At 40.6% G+C, this 12,166-nt stretch overlaps 1 protein-coding gene across 1 annotated transcript; it reads right to left on the bottom strand.

Moving 5' to 3' along the window:
- Positions 1-229: 229 nt before the first annotated feature.
- LOC128692551 (RNA-splicing ligase RtcB homolog) lies at positions 230-6,295 on the bottom strand. Its single transcript, XM_070090113.1, is given in 4 exon segments — positions 230-619; positions 621-1,846; positions 1,849-1,900; positions 6,076-6,295. Coding segments are annotated over 4 exon segments (1,680 nt in total). The 5' UTR covers positions 6,217-6,295; the 3' UTR covers positions 230-358.
- Positions 6,296-12,166: the final 5,871 nt, after the last annotated feature.

Below are 12,166 nucleotides of genomic sequence, written 5' to 3'. Positions count from 1 at the left end.
TAGTCATCCTACGCTGAATGTTTTCTAACGAATTTATGTCCATTCTGTAATATGGAGACCAGAACTGAGCTGCATAATCTAGGTGAGTCCTTACTAATGATGTATAAAGCTGCAGTATGACCTCTGGACTTCTGTTGCTTTTTTTTTAACGCTTGTGTTTTCACATGGCACGACTGGTACGTAATTTGGGAATAATGTGACACTGAGTTGTTTTATTAAAAATGTACGTACATACAGCAATATAACATAGCATATTGTCAAAAACGTGCATATTTATTAGTGTAAACAGAACAAAGAAACTTATATAAAAGATCTGAATGAAGTCATAAATAAAGATGTAATATATCATGCAATACATTCATCCCTTGATGACAGCTATTGGTCGATGCTTGATGACACCTATTGGTCGAAGCTTGATGACACCTATTGGTCGAAGCTTGATGACAGCTATTGGTCGAAGCTTGATGACAGCTATTGGTCGAAGCTTGATGACAGCTATTGGTCGAAGCTTGATGACAGCTATTGGTCGAAGCTTGATGCATTTCTTGCTGATTCCTGCCGCATGACACGTGTCAACAACATCGGTAACATTCTTGTAAGACGGTAACATTCTTGTAAGACTCTGGAGCCTCTTCCATGATTAATTTTAGGGAAGCCACTCTGATGCTTATGCCTTGTTCTTGAAGCTTAATTAAAACATCAGTGTAATCTAGGTTTCTGCGAGACTTGGCACGAGAGAGAGCACGACCAGCACCATGGCATGTTGATCCAAAGGTTTCCATCATACCCTGCTCAGTTCCTGTCAATACATAGGAACAAGTGCCCATTGTCCCACCAATTAGCACAGGTTGTCCTGTCAGCTAATAATCAACAGGAATTAGAGGATGGTGTGGAGGGAAGGCCCGAGTCGAACCCTTTCTATGTACAAGCAGAGTGCGAAGTTTTCCATCTACCCAGTGTTGTTCAATTTTGGCAATATTGTGAGACACGTCATAGATAACATGCATGTCTAGGTCATCGGGACTCAACTGGAACTGCTTGGTAAATGCCTGACGACTTAAGAAAGTCATTGAAGAGCGATTAACCCAAGCAAAGTTTGCTGCTGCAGACATAGACTTGAGGTAATCCTGGCCTTCTTTAGAGTGGATTCGAGCACAAGCTAACTGTCGATCATTTGTGTCTATATCATCTCGCTTCATTGCTTTTTCCATCGCAACAAGTGCATCTGTAGCCACCTGATGTCCAAAACCACGAGAGCCTGAGTGGATCATGACACACACTTGTCCTTTCTCCTCTATTCCCATTTTACTGGCTGCCCATTTGTCATATATTTCATCCACTACTTGAATTTCAGCATAATGGTTTCCAGCTCCTAGTGTGCCCAACTGTGGCAAGCCTCTCTTCTTAGCTCGCATGGACACTGTAGCTGGGTCTGCTTGTGCCATACGTCCATATTCCTCACAATATTCCTTATCTTCAGCCCAAATATACCCTTCTCTGAGTGACCAATCCATGCCCATCTCGAGTGCTTCCTCTAAGTCACGTGCTGTCATAGGAATAATACCCTTTGACCCAACTCCTACTGGGATGTGGTCAAACATGGACTGGGCTAACTGCTCCTTCATGGGAAGAACATCAGCTTCAGTAAGGTTGGTCCGCAACAAGCGCACGCCACAACTGACATCGAATCTCACACCACCAGGAGAGACAACTGCTTTAGGGTTGTCCATATCAAAAGCTGCCATATTACCAATGGCAAAACCATATCCTGAATGATCGTCAGGCAAACCAACAGATCTTCCAACAATACCAGGAAGCGCTGCAACATTAGCAATCTGCTTCATACCGGTAAGAAACCTCCAATTGATCCTGGACGGCAAGAATTGCGTAACTCTTCAAGTGGTGACGTGTACTTAGCTCAGTGGTGACGTGTACTTAGTTCAGTGGTGACGTGTACTTAGCTCTGTGAAGACCTGTTTGTGTGCTCTCTGTGAATCTGAACCAGGATGCCCTCTCTTGAGCAGCTTTACCAGCAGCTGAGAGAAGATCTCAGAGTTGCTAAACTGGAGATACGGCGATTAACGGAGGAGAACAAGAGGATTCGTAGTAATCCACCTGTTGTGAGTCCTCAGGTTAAGAGGGGAGCTTGGTCAGTGGCCGGGCAACATGGAACCAAGCTGAAGATTAAGAAAACGGTTGGAGAGGCAGAAACAACGAGAAACCAGAAGACTGCCGTGGAAACTTCCAACTAATTCTCGGTGCTAAATGACGAATGTGAGTGTTCTACTGGGAATGCCACAACGAGCACCAAGGAAGCATTGGCAGACGTGAGTGAGACATCCCTAGAAACCCCAACGAAGACCATCGAGAACGTCATGACGAATTCTACAAGTGGTGTAATGCTACCTGGCGAATGTGAGTCGACTACTCGGAGCATCACTACGGACGACGCCAAGGAAGGTAAAAACATTGTTGTTGTTGGGGATAGCCAGATTAGGTACATGGATAGGGCATTCTGCTTGAAGGATAGGAGTAGGAGGCAGAGAGTATGTTTTCCTGGGGCTGGGATGAAGGATATTGTTAGCCGTCTGGATGACATCATGAGAGGTAATGGGAGCAATCCTATTATCTGTCTCAGTGCTGGAGGCAACGATGTTGGCAGACGTAGGAGTGAGGACCTGATTAGCAGGTATAGGTCAGCAATAAAGATAATTAGGAAGAAGGGTGGGAAACCTGTCATATGTGGCATTTTGCCAAGGAGAGGAGTTGGAAATGAATGGTTGTCCAGAGCAATTGGTGTCAATTGCTGGCTGGACAAATACTGTAAGGAAAATGCGGTAACATTCATTGACAACTGGGACCTCTTCTATGGCAGAAATGACATGTATGCCAGGGATGGGGTTCACTTGTCTAGGTGTGGGGTGGGAGCACTGGCCAACGCAGTGGAGGGAGCTGTTAGGTCTTTAAACTAGGAATAGTTAGTGGTATGGGTTTTGGCGGGAAAACTGTGAAGTCGCTGGGTAGTAACATGAGTACTAGGAGAACTAGTAATAGGCAAAATGAGGAGGATATTGGAAAGCCAGTGGCACTAATTGACAATGACAGTAATAGGTTTAGTGGAATAACAGAAAGGAGCAGGAAGGGTAAAGAGATAGGAGGGTCATTAAATATTTATTACACAAATAGTCGCAGTGCTAGGAATAAGATGGACGAGTTGAGACTAGTTGCTAGTGCAGGTAACATAGATGTATTTGCCATTACTGAGACGTGAGTTAATTCAAAAAGTCGGGACATGCCTGCAGAATGTCACATTCAGGGTTTTAAATTGTTCCAAGTAGATAGAAGTATCGGGAAGGTGGGTGGGGTGGCATTGTATGTCCGAGATCGCTTGAACTGTTGCATAAAAACGGGTATTAAGTCTGAAGTAACACATACAGAGTCTGTTTGGATAGAATTTTCAGAGGGGCATGAAAAATTAATTTTAGGTGTGATATACCGTCCCCCAAATTTAGATAGGGACCAGGGGAGACTACTATGGGAGGAAATTGTTAGGGCCACAAGGCACGATAATGTAGTAATTCTAGGAGACTTTAACTTTAGTCATATTGATTGGAATTTCTTGACCGGGGATTTAGAATCATACGATTTCTTAGAAGTAGTTCAGGATTGTTTTTTGAAGCAGTTTGTGACAGAACCTACAAGGGGTAATAACCTGCTTGACTTAGTTCTGGCAAACAATGAATCCCTTGTTAATAATTTAGAAGTTTCAGAGGAACTGGGTGCTAGCGACCACAAATCAATTACATGTAGAATTGAATGGAAGTATGATAGTAGGGATAACTCAGTAACAGTCCCAGATTTTCGCTTAGCAGATTACGATGGGCTTAGAGAACACTTATCATCTGTTGACTGGGGTAACGAAGAGAGCTATCAATATGACAGTTTTCTGAACACAATACATGCTGCTCAAAGAACGTTTATCCCTTATAAGGAAATTAGATCAAATAGAAATGACCCAGAATGGATGAATAATAGGCTGAAATATCTACTAGGGCATAAGAAAGGAATTTATAGGCGTATCAAAAGAGGCGAGGGTCATCTTATGAATCAGTATATTGACATTAAGAGGGACATTAAAAAGGGGATAAGAAAAGCTAAAAGGGACTATGAAATTAAAGTTGCTAGGGATTCTAAAACTAACCCAAAAAGTTTTTTCCAGGTCTATAGAACAAAAGTCAGAGATAAGATAGGTCCCCTTAAAAATAACTATGGGCATCTTACTGACAAAGAGAATGAAATGTGCTCGATTTTAAATAATTATTTTCTCTCGGTTTTTACACAGGAAGACACTAATAATATTCCGGTAATTAATTTTTATAGTGGATCAGAAGAAGATAAATTATGTAACATCACAGTCACTAGTGAAATGGTTGTGAAGCAGATAGACAGACTGAAGCAAAATAAGTCACCGGGTCCTGATGAGGTTTTTTTCAAGGGTTCTAAAGGAATGCAAAATGGAAGTCTGTGAACCATTAACTAATATTTTTAATTTATCTCTTCAAACAGGTGCAGTGTCTGATATGTGGAAGATGGCTAATGTAATTCCTATTTTTAAAACAGGGGACAAGTCGTTACCGTCAAATTACCGCCCAATAAGCCTGACCTCAATTGTAGGCAAATTACTAGAGTCAATTATAGCTGAGATTATAAGAAGCCATCTCGATAAGCATAGCTTGATTAATGATACTCAGCATGGATTCACAAGAGGCCGGTCTTGTCTAACTAATTTATTAACTTTCTTCAGTAAAGCTTTTGAGGCTGTTGACCACGATAAAGAATTTGATATTATTTACTTAGATTTTAGTAAGGCATTTGATAGAGTTCCGCACCAAAGACTGTTGAAGAAAGTAGCAGCTCATGGCATTGGGGAAAGGGTGCTCTCGTGGATCGAAGCATGGCTCACAGACAGGAAGCAGAGAGTGTCCATAAATGGGGTTAAATCCGAGTGGGGATCAGTAACAAGTGGCGTTCCACAGGGATCAGTCTTGGGCCCGTTGTTGTTTATAATATATATCAATGATCTTGATGAAGGAATTACTAGTGATATGAGCAAATTCGCCGATGACACGAAGATAGGTAGGATAATTGATTCAAACGTAGATGTTAGGGAACTTCAGGAGGATTTAGACAAACTCTACTCTTGGTCAGAAAAGTGGCAGATGCAGTTCAATGTAGATAAATGCAAGGTTCTGAAGCTCGGGAGTGTCCATAACCCTAGGACTTATAAGTTAAATAATGTAGAACTTAACCATACAGATTGCGAAAAGGACTTGGGGGTTATGGTAAGCTGTAACCTTAAACCAAGACAGCAATGCCTAAGCGTACGTAATAAGGCAAATAGATTACTGGGATTTATATCAAGAAGTGTAAGCAACAGAAGTCCAGAGGTCATACTGCAGCTTTATACATCATTAGTAAGGCCTCATCTAGATTATGCAGCTCAATTCTGGTCTCCATATCACAGAATGGACATAAATTCGTTAGAAAACATTCAGCGTAGGATGACTAAATTAATACATAGCATTAGAAATCTTCCTTATGAAGAAAGATTGAAGACTCTTAAGTTACATTCACTTGTTAGACGAAGAATGAGGGGAGACCTGATCAAAGTGTATAAGTGGAAGATAGGTATTAATAAAGGGGATATTAACAAGGTCTTGAGGATATCTCTCCAAGAGAGAACCCGCAGTAATGGATTTAAATTAGATAAGTTTAGATTTAGAAAGGACATAGGAAAGTATTGGTTTGGAAATAGGGTAGTAGATGAGTGGAACAGTCTACCTAGTTGGGTTATTGAGGCTAGGACTTTGGGTAGTTTCAAATTTAGGTTGGATAAATACATGAGTGGGATGGGTTGGATTTGAGTGGGACTTTCACATCAGAGCTTATTTCTTGTTTAGCATTGAAAATTGGGTAGGTCAAATGTTTGTTAGTGGGATGAATTGTAAAGGACCTGCCTAGTATGGGCCAACAGGCCTGCTGCAGTGTTCCTCCTTTCTTATGATCTTATGTTAACATTAACTTTTCAAGGTGGTCATTCACGTAGAATATGCCTTCTACATTCATATTGGGCTGGAAACCCTTCTGGATACGCCAACATTGGGGTGACAATATTTCAAGGTATTTAAGTTCTTCATTATACTGTCGTACAACCATTTTTTCTTGTAGCAACTGTGAGTGTCGCTAGTGGGAGAGTGATGCAGGGAGACACTGTGAGTGTTGCAGAGACACTGAGTGTCGGATATACAGTGATACTGTTGATTCTTCACATTCTAAAACTAGGTGTGAGTTTATGCAGTCGGGTATACAGTGATGCTGTTGATTCTTCACATTCTGATACTAGGTGTGAGTTTATTCAGGCTGGTATACAGTGATACTGTTGATTCTTCATATTCTTATACTAGGTGTGAGTTTATTCAGGTGGGTATACAGTGGTACTGTTGATTCTTCACATTATGTTACTAGGTGTGAGTTTATTCTGGTGGCTATGCAGTGATACTGTTGATTCTTCACATTCTGAAACTAGGTGTGAATTTATCCAGGCGGGTATAGTGATACTGCTGATTCTTAACATTCTTATACTAAGTGTGAGTTTATTCAGGTGGGTATACAGTGATGCTGTTGATTCTTCACATTCTGATACTAGATGTGAGTTTATTCAGGCGGGTATACATTCTGATACATTCAGGCGGTTCTTCACATTCTGATACTATGTGTGAGTTTATTGAAGTGGGTATAGTGATACTGTTGATTCTTCACATTCTGATACTAGATGTGACTTTATTCAGGTGGGTATACAGTGATACTGTTGATTCTTCACATTCTGATACTAGGTGTGACTTTATTCAGGTGGGAATACATTGATACTGTTGATTCTTCGAATTCTGATACTAGGTGTGAATTTATTCGGGTTGGTATAGTGATACTGTTAATTCTTTACGTTCTGATACTAGGTGTGAGTTTATTCAACTGGATATAGTGATACTGTTGATTCTTCACATTCTGGTACTACTTGTGAGTTTATTCAGGTGTGTATACAGTGATACTGTTGATTCCTCGCATTATGATACTAGGTGTGAGTTTATTCAGGTGTGTATACAGTGATACTGTTGATTCTTTGCTGAGCTCAGTGGTCAGTATGCTGAGGTCAGTGGTCACCTGCGGTCATACCTGCCTAAGCTCTTGGGAGTTAGCGTGGGCTGTTACCAAGCACCATGTCTTGTTGTAGTGATTTAGAATCTCAGGTTAAAGTGTTGAAGAAGGAGGTTCAACTTCTTCAGGAGGAAAATAGGAGGCTGAAACTTCGCATAGATGAGTTTGGGAGCGAGTGTGAGAATGATTTAGCTGGTAAGGAAGGAATGGTCACCAGCAGTGATAGTGGTAGCCGCTTTAAGTGGCAAGTGGTTCACAGTTCAGGAAGAAGGAAGATGAGGTGAGTTAATAGAGAAGATGTGAAGGTAGGAAATCGATTCTCTGTTCCCCAAGACGAGTGTACTTCAGTGGTTAGTGAGGCTGAAGATACCACTGATTACCCTGCTAATCAAGGTAAGAATATTTTAATAGTAGGCGATTCTCAGGTAAGATATATGGACCGTGCATTTTGTAACAGACAGAAAGGTCAGACAGAGAGTGTATCTTCCTGGAGCTGGTGTTGGTGACATAGTCAGCAGGTTGGATAATATTAAGGCAGGTAATGGGAACAAGCCCAGTATCTGTCTTAGCGCTGGAGGTAATGACATTGGGAAGGGCAGGAGAGAGGAGCTGCTGGATAAGTACAGGTCAGCCATAGAAGTAGTTAGGTCTAAGGGAGGGATCCAAGTCATATGTAGCATCTTGCCTAGAAAGGTGCTGCAAGGAACTTGCAATCCCATTCATTGATAACTGGGACCTATTCTTTGGCAAACGTGATGTGTATGCAAGGATGGAGTGGTTGCATTAGCCAATTCAATTGAGAGGGTAATTAATGACTTGTCTAGGAATTTAAACTGATAGATTATAGAGGTATGGGTGTTTGTGGGAAACAATCAGGCTGCAGCATTAGGGTTAAAAACAGCAGTTATTACTGGGATACCTCAGAGTTATGTTTAAAAGACAATATTCAAAATAAAGTTGCTAGTAATGGCAAATCAACTGATCAACAAACAGAGACAGTAGAGGGCAACGAGTGACTAGCTCCTTTAAAGTTTACTATACAAATAGTAGGAGTCTAAGAAATAAGATAGATGAGCTAAGATTACTTGCAAGTGTAGGTAATATAGATATTATTGGTATGGCAGAGACCTGGTTCAACATGAAAGATAGAGAAATGCCTTCTGAATGCAACATACAGGGTTATAAACTATTCCACACAGATAGGGTCAACAGGAAGGGTGGTGGTGTGGCGATATATGTCAGAGATAATCTAAATTGTTGTCTTAGACATGATATAAGATTAGAAACATCGAACACTGAATCTGTGTGGCTGCAGTTTCTCGAGGGACGCGACAAATTAATTTTGGGTGTGATTTATAGGCCCCCAAACCTTGATAGGGAGGGCAGTAAACTGCTATGGGATGAAATTCATAAGGCATCTAGATATGAAAATGTTGTGATAATGGGAGATTTTAACTTTAGACAAATTGATTAGAACAATATGACAGGAAATCTTGAGTCTAGAGACTTTCTTGATACGGTTCAGGATTGCTTTTTAGAACAGGTTGTGACAGAACCAACTAGAGGAAGCAATCTGCTTGACTTGGTTCTTGCCAACAAAGATTCACTAATAAATAATCTTGAGGTTAATGATGAGCTAGGAGAAAGTGATCACAAAACACTTAGTTACAATATATCATGGAATTACCCAGATAACTGCAATCAAATCTCTGTCCCAGATTTTCGCTTGGTCGACTTCATGGGACTGAAAAATTATCTGGGTGGGCTAAATTGGGATGTCCTGACTATGGATCAGGTAGGTGATCTTGGTTGCCAATATGACGTTTTTCAGAGCATAGTTCTAGCTGCCCAGACAACTTTTGTTCCAAGTAGGGAAATTAGATCTAACAAAAATGATCCCAAATGGATGAACAATAGATTAAAACGTCTCATTGGTCAAAAGAGAGGCATATATAGGCGTTATCAAAAGAGGGGATGGGCAGTTAAGAGAGAAATAAAGAAAGGAATAAGAAAAGCAAAAAGGGATTATGAGGCTAAGGTCGCAAGGGATTCCAAGACTAATCCAAAAGGGTTCTTTCAGGTATACAGAAGTAAGATTAGGGACAAGATTGGCCCACTTAAGAGTAACTCTGGTCAGATCACTGACAGTGATAAGGATATGTGTGAAATACTAAATACCTACTTCCTCTCAGTTTTCACCCAGGAAAATACAAGCGATATTCCTGAAATAATAGATTATGTAGAACAGGATGATAATAAACTATGTACGATTTCGGTAACTAGTGATATGGTCCTCAGACAAATAGAGAAACTAAACCCTAACAAATCCCCAGGTCCTGATGAACTGTTTGCAAGTGTGTTAAAAAATGTAAAGAGGAACTTAGCATACCTTTGGCTAATCTTTTTAACATATCACTACAAACTGGCATAGTGCCTGATAAATGGAAAATGACAAACGTAATACCTATTTACAAGGCAGGTGACAGGTCCTTGGCTTCGAACTATAGACCAATAAGCCTTACCTCCATAGTGGGAAAATTTATGGAATCAATAATTGCCGAAGCAATTCGTAGCCATCTTGACAGGCACAGATTGATTAATGAATCTCAACACGGTTTTACAAAGGGGCGTTCCTGACTTAGGAATTTAATAACTTTTTTCACTTAGGTGTTTGAGGAGGTAGATCATGGTAATGAATATGATATTGTGTATATGGACTCAGTAAGGCTTTCGATAGAGTTCCACACCAGAGGCTATTGAGGAAACTTAAGGCACACGGAATAGGAGGAGAATTTTTTTCCTGGGTAGACGCATGGCTGACAAAAAGACAGCAGAGTTTGCATCAATGGGGAGAAATCAGAATGGGGGCACGTCACAAGGGGTGTTCCTCAGGGGTCAGTGTTGGGCCCGTTGTTGTTCACAATTTACATAAACGACATAGATGAGGGAATAAATAGCGACATAAGTAAATTTGCTGATGACACCAAAATAGGCCGTCCAGTTCATTCTAATGAGGACACTAGAGCACTCAAGTATGATTTGAATAGACTGATGCAATGGTCGGAGAAGTGGCACATGCAATTTAATATTGACAAATGCAAAGTTCTAAATGTTGGACAGTTAAATAACCATGCCACATATAAACTAAATAATGTAAATCTTAATACTACTTATTGTGAAAAGGATTTAGGAGTTCCAAGACAACAGTGCATTAATGTTCACAATAAAGCCAACAGAATTTTTGGCTTCATATCTAGAAGTATAAATAATAAAAGTCTTCCGGTTGTTTTTCAACTCTATATATCCTTGGTTAGGCCTCATTTAGACTATGCTGTTCAGTTCTGGTCACCGTATCACAGAATGGATATAAATGCTCTGGAAAACGTACAGAGGAGGATGACAAAGATGATCCCATGTATCAGAAAATTCCCTATGAGGATAGACTGAGGGCCCTGAATCTGCACTCTCGAAAGGCGTAGAATTAGGGGGGATATGATCGAGGTGTATAAATGGAAAACAGGAATAAATAAAGGGGATGTAAATAGCGTGCCGAAAATTTCCTGCCAAGACAGGACTGGCAGCAATGGTTTCAAGTTGAAAAATTCCAGATTCAGGAAGGATATAGGAAAGCACTGGTTTGGTAATAGAGTTGTGGATGAATGGAACAAACTCCCGAGTACAGTTATTGAGGCTAAAACGTTGTGTAGTTTTAAAAATAGGTTAGATAAATACATGAGTGGGTGTGGGTGGGTGTGAGTTGGACCTGACTAGCTTGTGCTGCTGGGTCTGGTGCAGTGCTCCATCCTTGAGTGGAGGTGACCAGACTGGGTGGGTCATTGGGCTAATCCGTGGGGGTCATTGGTCTAATCCGGGGGAGGACATGGACCTGCTCCGCATGGGTCAGTAGGCATGTTGCAGTGTTCCTTCTTTCTTTTGTTCTTATGTTCTTATGATACTAGGTGTGAGTTTATTCGGGTTGGTATAGTGATACTATTGATTCTTCATATTCTTATACTAGGTGTGAGTTTATTCAGGGGGGTATACAGCGATACTGTTGATTCTTCACATTCTGATACTAGGTGTGAATTTATTCAGGTGGGTATAGTGAGACTTTTGATTCTTCACATTCTGATACTAGGTGTGAGTTTATTCAGGCGGGTATACAGTGATACTGTTGATTCTTCACATTCTGATACTAGGTATGAGTTTATTCAGGCGGGTATACAGTGATACTATTGATTCTTCACATTCTGATACTAGGTGTGAGTATATTCAGGTGGGTATACAGTGATATTGTTGATTCTTCACATTCTGATACTAGGTACGAGTTTATTCAGGCGGGTATACAGTGATACTATTGATTCTTCACATTCTGATACTAGGTGTGAGTATATTCAGGTGGGTATACAGTGATATTGTTGATTCTTCACATTCTGATACTAGGTACGAGTTTATTCAGGTGGGTATACAGTGATACTGTTGATTATTCACTCTCATCTGTGTTTCTACGTATTTTTACAATTGATACTGTTGATTCTGCACTCTGGCACTTAGTGAGTATTAATTGGTACGCGCGTACAATGATGCTGTTGATTCTTCTCGCATTCTCTTTGTGTACTCGAATATATGTGAGTGCAGGGGTGAAATCTTAGTTCCTGCCCTTGGCTCTCAACTTGCCACTTGCCAGATTCACTCTCCTAGCCTCGTGAGCCCTGTCATTATTCTTAAAATTAGGCATGAAGAGTGCCTCCACATCGTCAAAGTAATTTCTCTTCCTGACCACCTTGAAACTGAAGAAATACTTCCTGACATCCCTGAGACTCATTTGTGTCTTCATCTTCCACTTCACAAACAGCCTATTCCTGTCCGCTTTATCATTTTTCCATAATATTTTGTATGTTGTTATGTCTCCTCTGGTCCTTCTGTCCTCCAGGGTTATTAGATTCAATTCCTT

This window comes from Cherax quadricarinatus, chromosome 30, assembly GCF_038502225.1.
Source record: "Cherax quadricarinatus isolate ZL_2023a chromosome 30, ASM3850222v1, whole genome shotgun sequence".
Classification (NCBI taxonomy): Eukaryota; Metazoa; Arthropoda; class Malacostraca; order Decapoda; family Parastacidae; genus Cherax; species Cherax quadricarinatus.
Note: the sequence above shows the minus strand (reverse complement) of the source record. Positions and strands in the feature narration are given on the sequence as shown.